A 19,928-nucleotide genomic window follows, 5' to 3' on the forward strand; every position below is an offset into this window, starting at 1 on the left:
CACTGTCATTTTTGTTTACAGTGTGTCACGGCCGTGTGACATTTCAGCAATATGACCTGTTGCCAAAATACATAATTCAAAAATGATTTTGTAGTTACAAGCATTAGCCTTGTTTCTAGCGTGCGTAAAATCATAATTTGCTACGTGTTGTCCTTTACCCGTATTGAATATGCATGTGTGCAAAAGTGAGGATGTTCGTCCAAATTCTCACCTTCGAGCAGACGTGGGTACTGTGGAAGATGGTGGCAACATTTAACTGATGGTGAGTGAGGCCTACCGCACATCTTGATCAGCCTCAAACATTTTTCTCCCGACCCTGTGGGTTTGGGTAAAGGTAAACATCTAATCCGAACAATACGTAATGGATATCGCGAGTGGAAATAGGACAAACCGTAGCCACGTCGCTTCTCGGGTGTCGTTTGACTAAGTCTGACAAATCTGCAAAGTGTGTCCGGTCTTCTGATTGACTCAAACTGACGCATACTCCAATTTTGATTGACAGACTGGATCGGTCTATTGTATGAGCAGGGGAGAGTTATGGCCGTAGGCAGGGAAGGATGTACATGCTTGAAGCAGAATTGTAAGAGCCGGGGAGAGATTGCTTGGTGTTTTCACATCTTACAATCTGGGAGTGCTGCAATGAGAATGGCAGTAATAATTGAAGGCAATAATGTCTCCCCCTGTTTTTTTAGACAGGTATCTTGTTAATATTGCAAATTACATTGAAACATTCAGGTTGTATGTGTCATTTGAAGGATTTATTCACTGCAGACAATTATGGTCGTTGTAGCCACTCATTAGACACTGACAGACATGTGTAAAGTTTTGATGTAATACATATTACTTTTGACAGGCTGCTTTTGATCACACTAAAGCTCGTAAGGATGGAACTATATTACCAAGCAAAGGTAAGAAAACTCCTTGTTATGTTTTTCAATAACCAGTCTCCAAGTGAAAGTTATCATCATCAGGGCAGAATTGTAAGATCCTGTTTCCTGGAAACATGTTCAAGTAGGACATTGTTGACAATGTCTGGAAATTTGTGTAAAAACTAATAAAACATATCCAGTCTGATATAGGAGCCTCTGATAAGAAGTTAAATCCATGAAGTATATTTAAGATCATTTCATTGCTAATAGTGTGTGCTGATGAGATCATGTGATGTTTGTCATGACAGATGAGGCAGTTGTACCTTTGGTGTTTTTCAGGGGTCAATCTGGACTATGACCAGGCCTCCCAGGACATCAAAGCCATCGAGAAGAGACTGGTTCAGTATCTGGACAAACAGCGAGATCGGCTTAGTTGTATGGTCAGTGTTTCCTAGAGATGTACTTGTGGTCAAAAAGATATAATTTGGTCACGATGCCACCTCATCTTGTTAACAGGGATTGGTAGGGAAGATGTCAAGCTTATGTCGCAAGGTTATTCTGATCTCATTGAAATCAGATATTTCACTCCTGATTTGATACCCCAAACCTATCTGGGAGGTCTTGTCAGGTGAATCTTGGGTGAACTTGGATCAAGCATTGAAAATAAGGAGGCAGTCTTTGAGGGAGAGATAGCTGCTTTCTAAAACTATTTGACTATATTTCTTCATATCCTCAATTCAGAAATTTCAAAATATATATATACTGAACCACAAAAGAAATGGTTCCCCAAGTAACAATGCATGAAAAGTAGTTATTTAAATATCTGAGTAATTTTGTCAAAGTTTCTAAAATTTAACATTACCTTGTCCGGAAAAATGAAATTTGAAGATAAAAAACAAAGCAGATGACAATAAAACCGATCGCCCATACGCATCACGGCAATGGCCATGGTAACCCAATGCACGTGAATTTAGTGCAAATTGAAATGCACAGGCATTCCCCCCCATTTCTTGCCCTATAAAAATCCACCCAGATCGGATAACATTTATTCGTTATTGAATTGCTACCACATGCCAAGATTGACAAGAAATCAGCAACACCAAGCCCTTGGACGATTGCAAGCTGAACAAACTGCCCAGCAAGTCCATGTAAGGACCATATACAGGCTCCAGCAATGGTACCAGACCACCACCACCACAGATGACCGATCACGTAGTGGAAGACCAAGGGTCACCACCCGACGTCTGGATCATCAGATTGTGTGACAGCATCTTCAAGATCGCTTTGTTACTGCTGCGGAAAATTCCTTGACAGACCATGGGGACACACCAGCGACACATTAGTGCAGACACCGTATATCGACGATTGACGAGCAGACACCTCCTCTGTCACAGGCCACACTGAGGACCCATGCTGACACCACATCATTGCCAGGACTGTCTTCAGTGGGCAACACAGCACCAGCATTGGCGCCACCAGCTCTGTAGAAGGGTCCTCCTCAGACGAGAGCCATTTCTGTATCTCAACAGCAGATGGCAGAGAAAGAGTCTGGCGACACCAGGGGAATATTATTCGGATGCTTGTGTTTTTTGAGAAAGACTCGTGTGGTGGTCTGAGCAGCATGGTGGGAGGTGGAATTGGCCTTGCAAAGAGGGTCAGCCCTGTGGTCTTCCAGAACATCGGTCCAGGGAGAGACAATAGTGTCGCAGCAGCTTGGTACATTGATCAAGTCTTCAGACCACACGCCATAACTAATTTGGCATGTCGCCGCAACCATGAGTTTCAGCATGATAACGCCCGTGCCTGAACTGCGGGAGCAGCAAGAGACTTCCTCCATCAGAGTGGCATCAGAAGCATACAGTGGCCTGCCCTGTCTCAATTTAAATATCATTGAGCACCTGTGGGACGAGATTCAAAGATGGCTGAATGACGTCCGACCAAGACCGACAACTGCAGCTGAACTATGGCCTTCATCAACCGCCTCATCCATTCCATGTATCGACGATGCACAGCAGTCATCAATGCACATGGCTGACACAGGAGATCCTGACTTGTGATGCCATTTTCTCAGAGACTTTCACTTTAAGAATATTTGACCCTTTAATTTCAACCTTGATGATCAGTTTCGCCAAGTTTCATCCATTTAATATGTTTCAAAGTATGTTTAAGGTGTTTGGACAAATAAGGTTTCTCATATATCTATCCATGGTGACGTTTCATTTGCAGTTCAGTATATATCTGAAGGTGCAAAGTTGGATGAGTATTTCATTATATATCCTGCCAACTAACATTTTGTGTTACATTCCAGGCAATGGTGTACTGGGGCACCGCCAAGAACCGCTACCAAATGGAGATACCAGAGGTTGCATGGAAACGGGTACCTAATGAGTATGAGGTGATGTCATCTAAGAAAGGTTGGAAGCGGTACCGGACACCAGACATTGAGGACATGTTGGCAGACTTGACAGAAGCTGAAGATAGAAAGGACACAGCACTGAAGGACACGATGAGAAGAGTATTCTCCAGCTTTGATGAAAGGTAAGGTAGAAGTATGGGACTCTTGAAATATTCACCTCAAATTTTCGTCTCAAAGACTTTACTAAAACCCTAATTTTTCTTAACCTGCATTTCTTCTTAATGCATTGACTGTTCACCTTACGACAACATGGATAGCGCTCAGTGATTGTCTTGGGTGAAGAAAAAGATGTCTCCGTTTTCAAATCCTCCTTTTTGCAAGGACCATCGCCGCTATCATGTGACCTTGATGGCAAATCATTAAGCATTTTATTGCCTGCTGCGCAACAGCTAGGACATGTCTCAGCTCGACTCCTCAACTTTGGATTTTTTTAGGCTTTTAGCTTCGGCTAATACTCTAAATTATATCTGCAATGAGTGATGAATTTTTTTCATATTACTCTCACCATTTTGTGTATTAATATGTAGGTGATTTTGTGTAAAAAGACTTTGTCTTTTTTTCCCACCAAGTGGCTTGTTTCCGGCATTTTGAAATTGTGTTACATTTGTTTACATGCTAGGTACTTATAACATGCTTATGTTTATTGTCCCCCGCCGCACGAAAGCGCGAAGCGGGGATATAGTATTCACGACCGTCCGTACGTCCCACCTGTTTGTTGCCGCGATATCTCAAGAACTAAACACTGGATTGTCTTCATATTTGGAACTATGGTGTATATACAGACTCCGCAGACACCAGTCGGTTTTGGTCACCTTGACCTCATTTTCAAGGTCACAGCAGGCAAATCTGCTTTTGGAGTTGGAAAACGGTGTTGCCGCGATATCTCAAGAATTAATCGCTGGATTGTCTTCATATTTGAAACTATGGTGTATATACTGACACATGTCGGTTTTGGTGACCTTGACCTCATTTTCAAGGTCACAGCAGGCAAATCTGCTTTTGGAGTTGGAAAACGGTGTTGCCGCGGTATCTCAAGAACTAAATACTGGATTGTCTTCATATTTGGAACTATGGTGTATATACAGACTCCGCAGACACCAGTCGGTTTTGGTGACCTTGACCCCATTTTCAAGGTCACAGCAGGCAAATCTGCTTGTGGAGTTGGAAAACAGTGTTGCCGCGATATCTCAAGAATTAATCTCAGGATTGTCTTCATATTTGGTACTATGGTGTATATACAGGCAGGGGACATTTCGTCACTTTGTGACAAATACTTGTTTAGATACTTGTAGCTTTGGTGTTACAGAGTTTTTGCGTGCTTCGTTTCATTGTATACACTTTCAACTTGTAAACATTTTGCTGATATTTGTTAAAATTATTTGGCAATTCTTTAAATGTGTATTAATCAACAACTCCCTATTTGTGCAACATGCTTGCGAGGTGCAGAAATTGTCGTAAAAAATCTTCCAAAAGATCCTCATCAACCTTGTTTGGATTGCATGAATGTTTGTACTCCAAACTGTAAATGTTATTTTTGTTCACCTCTCTCTCTCCATGGAGTTTTGCAATTTATAGATAGGTCACTCACAAACTATTTTGCAGCTGTCCAGTCCTATTGAGAGGTAGATGCCTTAGTTGCAGGACACGATCAACTTACAATCCTATATCTTTACTAAGCAACCTTTGTCTTCGGTTGGAACTATGACTTCTGTAGTAGTGACTGCAGACATTCACTCTCCTCCAGTTTCAACGATATCGGATGTTACTGTGAGTATCATACATTCTTCTAATTTTCAGGCATCTAGGGCTTCTATTGTGACGGCCACTGCAACGCTGGTGTGCGCCCCTTACGACACTTATGATGGGGTAGCGCAGACACAAGCCACCATCCAGTCGACACTAATGTGCGTCACTTCACAAGGGCTTGCGCCAAGAACAGTGTCTTCCTACCCACCAGGCAATTTTATCAGACTCAGTGCTTCCAGTATACCCCATTACGTCAGCGACACATGATCAGCTTAGCGCTGCTCCGCCTACCTATCTGTCAGCGCAACATACATACACTCAGCCATCGGCACTGGACCAGAACAGCAATTGGATGCAGATTTTTATGCAATCCATGTGGCAGAAATTTATAGCACAATTATATCTAGCACCTGTGCCTATGTACCAGATGCACGCGTCTGCTAGAACACTTACTCATGCATTAGCGTCTACACTGGCGTCTGTCGTTTACCAAATGCCAGATGCGCGTTCTTTTACAACACATATGCCTTTGGTTAGAGCCAATACAACAGGGTATCATCGCTTGAGTCCTTATCACGAGGTGTTTCTTCAAAGCCTTCTGATAGAGGAAGGGTTACCCCTAGTAGAAATTGTTCTCCTTTGAGGAGAGCGTGTCACCATCATTCCGATTCTTCGGTCTTATCAAATGGTGAAGATGGAGATTCCTCAGTTGAATGGAATACTCAATACAGCTTAGAGCAAATGCCCGAGTGGGTAGCAGGCTGTCTTATATCAGTTTCACCTTCTCCTGGTAACGGGGTGGGATAAGAAAGATACCATATGGTCACATCCCATTTCAATTCCGGTTGATATCGATGTTAAAAAATATGGTTAGGGCACTGGACGAGGATTTCTCAAGACTCACACTTGCGCCATCATTCAAACCGCCAAAATTCAGGAAAGATGATTTGCCTATTCATGCTTTTACTGTAGTAGATCAGGCACAAATTTTTTATTAGGATTTACAAAGGATGACGTGTTCGTAAAGACCTAACCATTTAGATTCCAACAGCGTCAGATTGACTGCATTTGGAACCACCTAAGGGCCACACTAGCAGAGATTACTGTTACATGCAGGCTTGGGTATTTAGCTCTTACCAACTGGGAGGCTCCTATGTCATCCTTGGTCAACTAGCTTCTTGTTCAACAGCAAATCGTGGGCATGCATGCTGAAGTATCTAATTACTTGCATTGGAGCACTTATCTCAGCGTTTCTTCCAGCGGGCAGGCAGGTCAGGTAATTACAAATCCAGATGCTCTTCTCTTGAAGGTCAAGACCAGGATTATTTTTGAGGAAAAGGGTGTGGCAGAGGTAAACCTCGGCTGTTATCAGTCACACCGTGGTAAATTCCACTGAAGTGTTGGACAGTCACAACTGGGAAATCCCGACCCTAGTCCTCCCAATTGTCGACACCCCCGTAGGTGGGAGACTTAACCTTATCTGGCAGAACTGGGCCATACTTAAGGACAGCTTCATGCTCCACATACTACACTAAGGCTACCGACTGAACAGGTGGTCTACCATTGACCACAGCTCCTCCACCTTGGCAGTACCCAAGGAACCAACATCTGCTACTAAAATCCAACATGGACATATTGGTGAGGAAAAGAGCTGTAGAGATTTTACACACCCCAGAGTTAACAAAGGGTTTGTTTTTTTCTCTTGTACCAAAGAAGGACTCAGACCAGATACAAATGATTCTCAATCTCCCCATGTTCAATGAATGTTAACTTGAGCATCCACCTTATCCCCCTCACAACATTGAGACTGCTCAGAGCCAGCATCAATGATCATGGAAAGGGTTTTGTCACTTATTTTTACTTGTAGCTGTTCACCTTAATGAAACACATGATCCTATGATCAAGATTATGTCAGATTATGTCTTGACATGCAGGATGCATACCTGCATAATTACATTAAGTAATACGTTACCACTGTTATACCGAGGCTGTTGTCTCCCACAACTGCTGCTATAGCGAAATCTACCACAGAGACCTCAATTTCCTCATGCAGCACGTGCGTAGCCACCTAGCTGCCATGTGACACCCTTCACTCTTGTCTCCTTCGTCTGCTAAGCAAGACGTGTTTTCTCCTGCTGCAGCGTTCCTTGAAGATTTGGTGATATATATTATAGTTTATTCTCTAATAAACTGTGCTATTATGGGGCGTTGCGGTAGCTACGCTTGGTTATAATTTTCCCGCCAAACGGAAAATTTTTCCCGCCCTTTTTTCTATATACTTGCGGGGTTCGCGTATGCACGTTGTGTTTTACGTTTCCCCTGTTCTTGTATGTTTTGGGGGTTAACATAACTTATTTCTTTAATAAAAGTTATATGTGTATGTTATATGTTCACATTGCTCGTTTATTTTCTTGTGAAAATGCTCGTTTGTGAATCATTGTGGTGCGTGCGTTGTAACCATGTTTTGTTCTTTGTTTATAGCAAACAATCAATGTCTGACATGGATATGTCCCCAGTATCCACCCCCTCTACCCCTGCTCCTCGGAGTTGTGGGGTGTGCAGAAAGTTTTTGTCGTCCCGGGATCCCCAAGATCGTTGCCAGTGGTGCAGGGTTCCTTGCGGGGACACCCGGTGCACCCTGTGCGAAGGTCTGGGGCCTGCGGAGTTAAAGCGGTACCGGCTGTACGTACAGTCCGTCTCCACCCCTGTGGTGGCCGTTTGTCCGGTCGGGGTCCCCGTGCGGGTACCACCTCCTCGGCTGCGGCGGATCCCCTTGCGGCCCTCGGGCTGTCTGGGGATTCCGTCGCCGCATTGTTGTCGAAACTTGTGGACTCCAAGCTGGCAGCCTTATCGCAAGATAGGCCGCTGGCTGTTCCGTCCCCGGCCTCTTCGGTGGCCGAGGGTTCGGACGCGGGGTCCACCGGTACGGCGGCAGCTGCCGTGGTTACCGGTCCTTTCCCCCGAACCGTTGCTTCCGCTATCGGTTAAGGACCGCGTGGCCATGGTGTATGACCTCTTCGAGGACATGCCAAAGCCCCTGCCGATACCGCGGGGAATCCACGGTTCCGTGGGTTCCTCCGAGGTATACGACGAGACGTCCGACAAGGCTTTCCCGGCATCAACCTTGCTGCGCGGGATTAAGCCTTCTTTGGAGAAGGCCTTCACGGCTGCCTCCGGTCGGGGTCTCCCGTTACCTCCCCCGTCGTGGAGAAAAGGGTCTTTCCCAGTACATGACCTTGCCTTTCCCGAGGCTGGTCCTTCTGCGGAAGCCCATGTGGAGCGTTTGGGGGTCCGTGCCCCACCGGTTGCCACGGTACCACAAGGTACCTTGCAACAGCTGGACACCCTCGCTCGACACTCCATGCTGGCAATGTCTCACGGAGACACATACCTGGCTGCAGCGGCCAGTCTGGTCGAAGTTTCTCCTACGGATCGAGACCAGCGCATTTACAACTGCTTGCTCGGTTTGAATGCTTCCCTGGAGTACGTTGCCGGGGCTTTGGCCTTTGTTTCCGGCACGTGCCATTTTCTTCGGCGCCAGTCGTATCTGGCTGCTTCAGGGTTGGACGCTGCCAATCAGGAGGTGCTCCTTTCGCAGCCTTGGTCTGCTCGGACCCTGTTTAATAACAAGATCCCTGGGGTTCTGAAGGAACAACAGGCCGCTGTGTCTGCCGAGGCCTCTCGGCACACACTGGATCTTGTGGGGTCCTTGCATAGGCGCCTGGGTGCCGCTCCGAAGCGGAGCGCGCCCCAGGATGCTGCGTCCGGCAGGCCTAAGGGGTCGGGTCGTTCTTCCTCCGGGAAGAAGCCCCGCTCTGAGGGCTCCGGTAAGGGTTCTCAGCAGCCCTTTCGCGGGAAGAAGGGGAACTGGGGGAAGCCCAAGTCGTCTAAGGACGGCAAGGGCCCCTCCAGGTGACTCTCATTGGAGGGGTTCGTATGCCGACTGCGCCAACTTCGGTTGGCCCGTAGACGAACCCGAGTCACTTGGCCCTGGACAGTTGCGCCTGCTGCAGCCCGTCCGGCCCCCCTCTCTTTCCCCAGTGGGAGCCAGACTCCAGACTTATTGAGAACAAGTGTTCGACGACCCGTGGGTGGTCAAGACGATTCGGTACGGCTATCGGCTCGATCTCAAAGCGAATCCGCCGCTCACCGTTGCCCAGTCGGCAGGTTTCTATTCGGAAACCGATCTTCCCTTCCTCGCCGATGCCATCGGCAGGTTGGTGGAGAAGAGGGCAGTTCGGGAGTTAGCTCTACCAGAAATAACAGAGGGGTTTTACTCCAGGATATTTCTCGTTCCCAAGAAGGACAGTGCCGAACTCAGAATGATTCACAACTTGAAATCGTTCAACGAGTTCTACCTGCGCAAGCTGCCCAAGTTCAGAATGTTGAGCTTGACGGACCTGAAAGCACTGATCATGCCGGCCGACTGGCTAGCTTCGATCGACCTGAAGGATGCTTATCTGCATGTTCCGATTCACTCGGATCATCACAAGTATCTCAGGTTTGTCTTTCAAGGCAGGCACTACGAGTGGGTTGTACTCCCATTCGGTCTTTCATCCGCTCCCTGGCTGTTCACCCGGTTAACCACCCCCATAGTGGGGTTCCTCCACCGGAGGGGTGTCCGGTACTTCGCGTACCTGGACGACTCGCTAGTAGCAAATCGAATGACGGACACCCTGTCACGCCATCTCGTTTTCGCACGTCGGCTCTTGGAGCAATTGGGGTGGATTGTCAATCTCCCCAAGAGCGAGTTAACCCCTTCTCAGAACTTGCAGTTCATCGGAGGTCGGTTCAACACGGTGTCCCATCGCCTATTTGTCCCCCCAGACCGGTGGCACAAAATTCAGGCGATGATTGCCAAAGTCTTAGCGGTGCAACAGACTGTTCACTTTTGGGAGCAGCTGTTAGGGTTACTTGTATCAGCCCAGGACTGCACCGAACGGGGTCGTCTCCAACTCCGCCCGCTGCAACGGTTTTTAATCCAGTTGTTAGCAACGGAGGTGAACAGTGCGACCGTCGCCCTCCCGGATCGGCTCCGACCGCATCTGGAGTGGTGGACGCTCCCTTACAATGTCTTATCAGGAGTCTCTATGCGGCCCTACCGGGCCACGTTGAACCTGTATACAGACGCCTCTCTAGTGGGCTGGGGCGCCCATCTAGAGGGGGAGGTGAGCTCGGGGCTGTGGTGCGTCTTCACATCAATTGTCTCGAGTTCAAGGCTGTGATCAACGCAGTCAATCACTGGAAGCATCGTCTCGTCGACGCCCGGCTCATGCTGGCGACCGACAACACGACGGTAGTGTCCTATGTGAACAAACTTTGGGGAACCCACAGTCACTCGCTACTCGATCTCACGTTCGAGTTTTACGCTCTGGTGGACAGTGTCCCGTGCCAGATACGCGCCCGTCACATCCCAGGTGTGCGGAACGTACTGGCCGATGCTCTATCGAGGCCTCAGGATCCGAGCCCCACAGAGTGGATGCTGAACCCAGTAGTGTTTCAGTGGCTGTGCGAACGTTTGGGTCGTCCGATGGTCGACCTGTTCGCAACACGGTTCAACAATCAACTCCCGTTGTTTGTATCACCAGTCCCGGACCCGAGGGCCATCGATCACGATGCTCTCGCGTTAGACTGGACGGGCTTGGACGCTTATGCTTACCGCCGACAGCGTTGATACCACACATTCTAAGCCGGCTTCAAGGAGTTCGCTGTCGAATGTTACTGATCGTGTCCATGTGGCCGAACAGATCGTGGTACCCCGACTTGCTGACCCAGGTCACGCAGTCGCCACTCCCACTGCCTGTGAGACCGGATCTCTTGATCCACCCTCACACCCGTCAGCTTCATCCAAACGCAGGGCAGTTCAATCTGCACGCGTGGATGTTGTCACCGAGCGTCTGAGGAGTAAAGTTTTTTCTCGCCGGGCGTCTCGGGCATACGTTAGTATGCATCGTGATTCTGCCCAGAAGGTGTATAATGCACGTTGGGTTATTTTCACGAAGTGGTGTTGTAAACATCACATTCATTCGCCAGATAAGGTATCTGTGCAGGATATTGCTCGTTTCATGTCTCACCTCCGAGAGACCCGGAAATTCTCCGGGGGTTCCATTGCCAACTATGTCTCATCCGTTGCTACGGTACGGGACGTTGCTATGGGTACCAGTCTCTCCAAAGAGCCGGTGATACGGGGTATTATCAAGGGTTTCAAACAGCACGATCTTAAGAAGGGCCGTATCATATCGTGTAACCCTAATCGCACGGTTGACATAACTCGCAACTCGATTGCGTTGTGGCTTCGTTCTGTCATCAATCTGGCGTACCGGTCTCGGGGGTTACCGGTAGCGGGGTCAAACCCGCACGAGATCAGGGCGCTAGCGGCAACATTTGCCCTACACTCGAATATCTCTGTTCACAGAATATTACGAGGTTGTTACTGGCGTTCTGACTCGGTTTTTGCCAATCATTACCTCAGAAAGGTTTCTGATTAAGACGTGGAGGGGGTGCACCGTCTTGGGCCGCTGATCGCGGCACAAGCGGTCATCTAGGGGGTGTGTCCAGCGCAATTCCAAACTCCGCAGTCGTCAGTCCTTGCACGGTTGTCAATCTGGGTCGTCTCCAATGTTCCCACGCCGTGGGTACAGGAGTGGGGGTCCTGCAAACCAGCGCACTCACACCACAGGTGAGGCGGTTTTTTGTGTGTTTTGTCCTTATTTGTATTTTGACAATTATGCATTTAATTGTCTGTCGTGTATTCCAACCTTGCGATACATGCTTACGAATACTGGAATTAGGTCACGCGCCTAATGCATACTTTAAGTAGGCTTGCTCTGGGATATACGGTCTGAAGGAAATTAATTTCCCTCTTTTCGACTGTTTAACCTGATCTAAGATTTAGCTCACGCGGATACAGTGTTCTCATCCGCTGCGGCGATGAAATACCTATCCAGTGGGGCCGTTTGGAGTCACCAATCGTTTTGGCAATGACGATTGAGCCTTACGGTATGCGCTTGACAGTGCTTTGGTATTCCTATAGGCTAACGCCTAGCTAGGTGCATGCGCATCGAGTGCTTCCGCCTTGGTGTTTACTTCCGCTGGTCGGAAGGAACGCTAGCAGTCAGGATTCGGGTTGTAGGTGCTCCCCACCGCCTACTGTGGTAGTCAGCCTCGGTATAACAGTGGTAACGTATTACTTAATGTAATTTGTAGAATTTTCCTATTCGGAATATTCTATAAGTAATACGTTACCACTGGGCTGCTGCCCGCCCGTCCGTCCCCCGAGCACTTGCTCTCGCAGGAGACAAGAGTGAAGGGTGTCACATGGCAGCTAGGTGGCTACGCACGTGCTGCATGAGGTAATTGAGATCTCTGTGGTAGATTTCGCTATAGCAGCAGTTGTGGGAGACAACAGCCTCGGTATAACAGTGGTAACGTTTTACTTATAGAATATTCCGAATAGGAAAATTCTACAATACCTATCCATCCTTCTGACTGCAGGTTCCTCAGGTTCCAGTTCAATAATGAAGCCAAAACTGCATTTCTACACCTAAGGAAATAAGTGCAAAGGGCTGTTTGGCTCGGGCAGCTAAGGCTATTGCATTAGCACATTGTCTCTCTAATGTTATGCAATGATAAGTTGGGGTCATTTAAAACCTTTTGCAAGGCAAGACCCTACGACAGAGCCACCACAATTCTTAACCTACCTACCCCCCCCCCCCCCCCATGAGGCATCCTTATTTTATGACCTCACCATGAAAACAATTTTTCTCTGCGGCATGGTTGAGTGAATTATAGGCAATCGACATCGTTTGAGTCCGTTCTGAGCATGGTACGCACGTAGTGGTACATCTCGGGTTTTTATAGCAAAAGATCAACTACCAGGCCAACCGGATCGTTCCTTCACTATTCCACAAATTTCAACGATTGTAGGAGTTGAGGATGAGGGTGAATTCCTTTTGTGCCCAGTGCGTGCACTGCGAGGTTTCATCCGCCACTCCAAAACTAGGCGTGGCTCGAGGAAACGGTTATTCATACCTGTATCCCTTATCTATATACTTGTATCTCTATGGTTACACACAGCCATCCTTCAGGCTTACAAGATCGCTAACCTGATACAGATACATTAATGAAAAATGCAGGATAAGTAAAACATTTTGTAAAATCAAAATATTTTTATACATATCCAGCATTACTTCGTTTAAGGGCCCACTTGTCACAGACTTGCCTATTTCAAATGTTATTTTTGTTCACCTCTCTCTCCTTTGAGTTTCTCCATTTATACACAGGTCACACATATTTTTACAGCAGTCCTGTCGTGTTGCGAGGATGATGGCTCAGTCTCTGGTTATTACCTGATAACCTTAGCCATGGGGTGGAGTGTCCTCCACTGCCAACATTCTCACTCTCCACCATGTTTTACGTTTCAAATTTTCTGTTGTTCTTGGTCCCAATTGTGACAGTCCCAGCAATGCCGGCGCTTGCATCTAACGACTCCTCTATCTGATTAGCGCAGTCACAAACCACGATCCAGTTGTTATCTTCTGGCGTCTCATTACAAGGCCCATATGCTGGATGCCAAATCTGTTGTGTGCCAGAACAGCCCTGTAAATGAGCACCTCTGCAGGAAGGCGATAATGCGCATGCAGACTCCAGCGGTCTGTTGAAGATCGTGACTCTGTCACATTCATATGCAGTGACAGGTGTCTAGACATGTTGCAGCATTACGTTCCAGTAAGCATGCCAACCAACCTGGTACAATAAACCTGCACCACTCCCTTTAGGTAAGTTGACCATATTCCCGTGTTTACAGACAAGAGTTCTTGACCCGTGATATTTCAATCACCCTGTGCAATAATCTCAAATCCCGCAATATGCCGTAGGCAAGGTACGAGGTCCACTTCACACACAGTTCATAGTGAACAGCCAAGTGGTGTATCTGAGTTTGGTGTAGGACCCAGATACAGGTCTCGACAGCCACTATATTTCTAAGGCATGAAAGGGAAAATCGTCTTTCCAACACTTAGGCGTCTTAGATACTTGTGCAAGTAACAATTTGGGTAATTTTTGTATCTAACGCCTACCCATATTCCTGAGCGCAGTATCCAGTGGTATTGCCGAAGGGTGGGATCGAATAGTGTCCCTATCGAACCCAGTACCAGGTGATGGGCCTACTGCTCGCCAGTCGGTTTACCATTCAATCCAGCATATGGGCCTTGTAATGAGATGCCAGAAGGTGACAACTGGATCGTGGCTTGTGACTGCGCTAATCAGATAGAGGAGTCGTTAGATGCAAGCGCCGGCATTGCTGGGACTGTCCAAGAACAACAGAAAATTTGAAACGTAAAACATGGTGGAGAGTGAGAATGTTGGCAGTGGACAACACTCCACCAAAGCAAAGGTTTTCAGGTAATAACCAGAGACTGAGCCAGTCATGTTTGTGAGAGAGGGAAAGCAATTTTCAAGTACAGAATTAAAGAAAGACATTATATGATAAAGAGGTTATTACGTTTGCGTGTTTGGGGATGGTAAATATCCTGTATTAGGAATAAACACTATGTATTTAGCTCGCCAAGGCTCGCTAAATACAATCCCAGTTTTCCCTTTTCCCTACTGTCTACGACACGCCAGGTGACAGGAGTTTTCAAAGCTTTTTATCAGCTTCAGCTCGGTAACAAAGTATGTAAAGATTTTAGGTTACGCTATCATCCATTCTTACAAGTTGTGTACATTGCTTTTTCCTCAATTCTTATGTTCCGTCTGTAAGTAAGATTGAACCAGCCCTACTGCACCAGCGTTTTAATGCTTTTTCCGCCTTACGTTTATTTGACAAGTTTTTGTCTTTTCAAGGGTTTTATTTATTGAGGTTTTTCTGACATCTGAAGGTGTACCCTCCTCCATACTGTCTGATACTTATCTTGCATTATTGCAAGAGGGCCCACCTGTCACAGACCTGCCTCCCCAGTACAGCTTCAGAAGACCTTGTTTGATAACAAGCAGGAACATGATTTGATGTGACATCACATCTGGTCACACGACGGTGGCGCTGGTCCTACAAAAAGCAGACTTGAGATGGAAGCAGCTTTTTCTTTTTTTTCACCCAGAGGCACTGTCTCTTTTGTTGTAATGTAAGCAGTGAATGCATTAAGGAGTAATTCAGGATAAGTATACAAATGTAAAAAATATTTAGATTTTACTAATAATATTCAGCGTGCAGTAACATATCGTGGAGTCCCATGTTTTGACTCTGTGTTTATTATCGCCGCTATGAAATTGGGTGGGGTATATAGGAATGGAGTTTGTCTGTCTGTCCGTCCATCCGTCTTTCCTTCCTTCTTTCCTTCCGTCTGTCCATCCGTCCGCTTCTCAAAGCTGACAAGTTTTATCAAAACTATTTAAGTTATTACTGGTCATGATGAGTTCAAAAATTGGTGTCTTAAATTCATTTTTTACAGTCATGGCACTTGCTCCATGCTCTTCAACCTCGTGCATAGAGTCTGCGATGGGTACAACCTATCTCAGAAACTACTGACATTACATGAACGACAGTTTGCATGCTTATCTCCGAGAAACTTGTCAAGACTGAGTTCAAACATTGGTGCTATATTATTTTTTTTACCACAGTTACTTCCCTTGCTACATGTTAGATTTGATTTACACAGTTATGGCCCTTGATCCATGTTATTTTACTCAGTTCAGAGTGTCTGCAATGGGGACAAGTTTTCTCAGAAGCAACTGAAGTTAGCTTATCTAAGAGAATTGGTGCCATAACTTGTTTTCCAGAGAAGGGGCCTTTTGTGTGTAGATTCCGGGTTAGAATAGGTCTTCAGCAACCCATGCTTGCCATAAAAGGCGACTATGCTTGTCGTAAAAGGCAACTAACAGGATCGGGTGGTCAGGCTCGCTGATTTGGTTCATGCATGTCATCGATCCGAATTGAGTGGATCGATGCTCATGATATTAATCACTGGATTGTCTGGTCCAGACTCAATTATTTACAGACCGCCGTCATATAGCTGGAATATTGCTGAGTGTGGCGTAAAACAACAAACCAAACCAAACCAAAACATCTTATCATTTTTTCTGTTGACATAAAGCAACCTTAGTGCCGGTCTCTTCTGAGGGCTTTATGGGACCTTTTTTATCATTTATATTACTACTGGTCTACATGAACAAACAAAATTCTAATGTGCCCAATACTGGGTGATAGTGACAATAGTGTTTTCTTGTGAATTATTATCATATTAAACATATAAGTTTATGTTTGCAGACACAAGAAATGGCGTGATGTTTTGGACTGCCTCTCGGTGTTAGATGTGATTATCTCCCTTGCCGAGTACTCTCGGTGTGGAGATGGCGTCACTTGTCGCCCAGAGCTTGTGGACTTGGGACAGAATGTTGAGGTAGGTCAGGATAAATGAAATGTGATGAGGACAATACAATGTCAACATGATCTATGATCAAACGTAATGAAAGTGACTGCTGCCGTGGTCTAGTGGTAGAGCGTCTGCCCGGTCGTATCATAGAAAAAAGTTGCAACTTGTGGTTACCCTGCCTTGGGCTTGACATTAAAGGGCTAAAACAAGGAATAGTTGGATCATATTCAGTATTTGTGTTAAAGTGTGGCATGGTATTTCAGTGGGCAAGCACTATAAAATTGGCATTAGTCCAGACTAGTACAAGCAGACACGCACGTGTCGTGACATTAAACCCCATTTCACCTCATCTCACAGTGATGTGCATTTTCTGTTGCGGGAAAGGGGACCAAGTCGTCGGAGACGCGACTGCATTTGGCTGTCAATCACCAGCTGCCACGTCCTACTGTTCAAACATATGAAATCTATGTTTATTACATTATTTAAATAATGCACTTACAATTATATTAATTTTGTTGTAAATTAAGTAAATGTAAGCTTACACATTCATAACATCCAGATTATTGACCAAGGAAGTGAAAATTTGACTATTTGCAGCAATTAATAAAATACACTTACCCATTTCTTTTTTATTTTCATTGTTTACGTAATCGGTAAATTATTTTAAAAAGAATGAAAAATAATGTGTGTTGTCACCCATTTCTCAATAACAGCGTCTGTCTGCTAAGTAACATGAAGAAATACCCCCATTTTCAAAGCTTTGAATGAACACGTACATCGAAGACTGCCATGTGACATGCCATTAGAAAGCTTATTTTCATCTACATGACGGTAACCTCGCCCTGAGAATTTTCGTTGCTGTAATATACAAATATATTGGATAACAATAGGTTTCTAATGACGTTTTCTTGCCAAAATCTGCTACAAGGTTTGTGATTGGTCAAATTTGAGCATGTGACCTAAGGCAGCCAATGAAATTACAGCAATGGTACTGTCCTTGTGTATGATGAATATCAGATTTTGACGAAAGATTGTTGTTAAATCGTGTTATTCTGCTTGTTCGTTTTAAGCAGGAAATCATGATCTCTATAAAAAATATGGAACTTCATGGATGTATCGTGCTAGGTTATGAGCTGTGACAAAGATCTTTTCATGCATATATTTTGGCATAAACATTGTGTCCGAGCCGACAATTCGATGCGACGAAAGCCAAGATGTCATTTGACTTACATTACACGCGATTGCACAAAAAGATGAAAATAATAACTTAATTGTAAGTTTGACAACTGTTAGACATATGTTTGTTGGTTTGCTTGAAACATATTTATTTTGCTCTTTGACATGTCCAATGTGGACCATTTGTCAAACTTCAAGTCCAAGAATTTCATCTTCAATGACTTTGCTACAAATAAAGAATATTTTTTAATTTAGCGATAGATAAGGATAAATTGAAATGGAATATGTATTTCATACATTGTGGAATGCTAGAGATTTGATAAATGAGTGATATGACCTGTAGGTTCTTAAAATTATATAACTATTTTGACGTGACTACAGCTTGGCTGGTCTACTGGCCTGCGGTGTCTGAGGACTCGAGGCTTCTTGGCCGGTGTACCGGCCTACAGTGTTTAAAGAGTTAAGTTAAAATATTTCTCAAATTTCTCAAATTTCGCTCGCAGATGCAACCAAATCACTCGCAACTGAATACAATCAAATGTTTACAAAAAATTTTGACTCACTCCCCCACCCCCCCTGAGTTTTCCTCTATTTTCTTGTGAAAACCTGCTCACATCCCAGAAGTATACAAATGTACAAATATTTAGATTTTACTTAACTTCTTCTGCAGCCATTCCTGGAATTGCGTGATGCTCGTCACCCCTGTATCGCTCGGACATTCACTGGCGGAGACTTCATACCTAATGATACGGTCATAGGTGTGGATGATGTAAGTCTTTACATGATCTATGTTCTGTATGTGATTGTAGGTGATAGATAACCGTGTCTGTCGAGCTTCATAAACGCATGGCATCAAGGAAAAAGACAAATGTGGATGTATGTTGATAAGGAAGTAAGTGTCAGTGACGTTAATGGTGTTTTCATTTTGTGCAGGAGACAGATGAGGGTGGTGTGTACTCCAACAGTCGTATTGTGTTGGTGACAGGGCCCAACATGGGTGGCAAATCTACACTCATGAGACAAGTGGGGCTGATAACTATCATGGCTCAACTGGTGAGATAGCTAGTCTCCTAAAAGAACACACTCATTGCCATTGTTGCATGCATGGTCACCCTGAAACAAATCTGTAACAGCTCAACATCTGCATGGAACTTTGTACATCCTTTTAACACGTGGTATATGTGTCCTTTTGACTTTGACTGTTGTTACTTGATCAAATCATCCATGAAAAGCATGATTACATAAAGCAGATGTTATTCTAAGGGCTCAGAAGGTAAATGCAGTTGACCATTGTCAGTCCCTTGAAATGTAATGTCAGTGTGAATTGGTTTGATCTGTAATGTCAGTGTGATTTCGTTAAGATGTTTTGTATCGGTCAGGATGAAAGGGATAAGTTAATTATCAACAGTTTCAACAGTTCACCCTCTTTTGTTCCAGGGCTGTTATGTCCCAGCCGAGAAGTGTAGGCTGACACCCGTAGACCGAGTCTTCACCCGTCTTGGTGCCAGCGATAGAATAATGGCGGGTAGGTAGTTTAAGTCTTCACCCTTCTTCGTGCCAGTGATAGAATAATGGCAGGTAGGTAGTCCAAGTCTTCACCCGTCTTGGTGCCAGTGATAGAATAATGGCAGGTAGGTAGTCCAAGTCTTCACCCTTCTTGGTGCCAGTGATAGGATAATGGCAAGTAGGTAGTCCAAGTCTTCACCTGTCTTGGTGCCAGTGATAGAATAATGGCAGGTAGGTAGGCCAGTCTTCACCCTTCTTGGTGCCAGTGATAGGATAATGGCAGGTAGGTAGTCCAAGTCTTCACCCTTCTTGGTGCCAGTGATAGAATAATGGCAGGTAGGTAGGCCAGTCTTCACCCTTCTTGGTGCCAGTGATAGGATAATGGCAGGTAGGTAGTCCAAGTCTTCACCCGTCTTGGTGCCAGTGATAGAATAATGGCAGGTAGGTAGGCCAGTCTTCATCCGTCTTGGTGCCAGTGATAGAATAATGGCAGGTAGGTAGGCCAAGTCTTCACCCTTCTTGGTGCCAGTGATAGAATAATGGCAGGTAGGTAGTCAAGTCTTCACCCTTCTTGGTGCCAGTGATAGAATAATGGCAGGTAGGTAGTCCAAGTCTTCACCTGTCTGGTGCCAGTGATAGGATAATGGCAGGTAGGTAGTCAAGTCTTCACCCGTCTTGGTGCCAGCGATAGAATAATGGCAGGTAGGTAGTCCAAGTCTTCACCTGTCTGGTGCCAGTGATAGAATAATGGCAGGTAGGTAGGCCAGTCTTCACCCTTCTTGGTGCCAGCGATAGAATAATGGCAGGTAGGTAGTCAAGTCTTCACCTGTCTTGGTGCCAGTGATA

At 45.6% G+C, this 19,928-nt stretch overlaps 1 protein-coding gene across 3 annotated transcripts in view; it reads left to right on the plus strand.

The window, feature by feature from the left end:
• The window catches only part of LOC139478270 (DNA mismatch repair protein Msh6-like), a 110,382-nt gene that overhangs the window by 77,045 nt on the left and 13,409 nt on the right, over positions 1-19,928 (plus strand). For all 3 annotated transcript variants that reach the window (XM_071260687.1, XM_071260694.1, XM_071260700.1), the window contains exons 24-30: positions 854-908; positions 1,209-1,309; positions 3,178-3,407; positions 16,295-16,427; positions 18,247-18,345; positions 18,510-18,629; positions 19,014-19,101. In XM_071260687.1, the coding sequence (XP_071116788.1) occupies positions 854-908; positions 1,209-1,309; positions 3,178-3,407; positions 16,295-16,427; positions 18,247-18,345; positions 18,510-18,629; positions 19,014-19,101 (826 nt within the window). The remainder of the gene's footprint in view (positions 1-853; positions 909-1,208; positions 1,310-3,177; positions 3,408-16,294; positions 16,428-18,246; positions 18,346-18,509; positions 18,630-19,013; positions 19,102-19,928) is intronic.

The sequence above is a fragment of the Haliotis cracherodii genome, unplaced genomic scaffold, assembly GCF_022045235.1.
Source record: "Haliotis cracherodii isolate W230 unplaced genomic scaffold, xgHalCrac1.p SCAF_1, whole genome shotgun sequence".
Classification (NCBI taxonomy): domain Eukaryota; kingdom Metazoa; phylum Mollusca; class Gastropoda; order Lepetellida; family Haliotidae; genus Haliotis; species Haliotis cracherodii.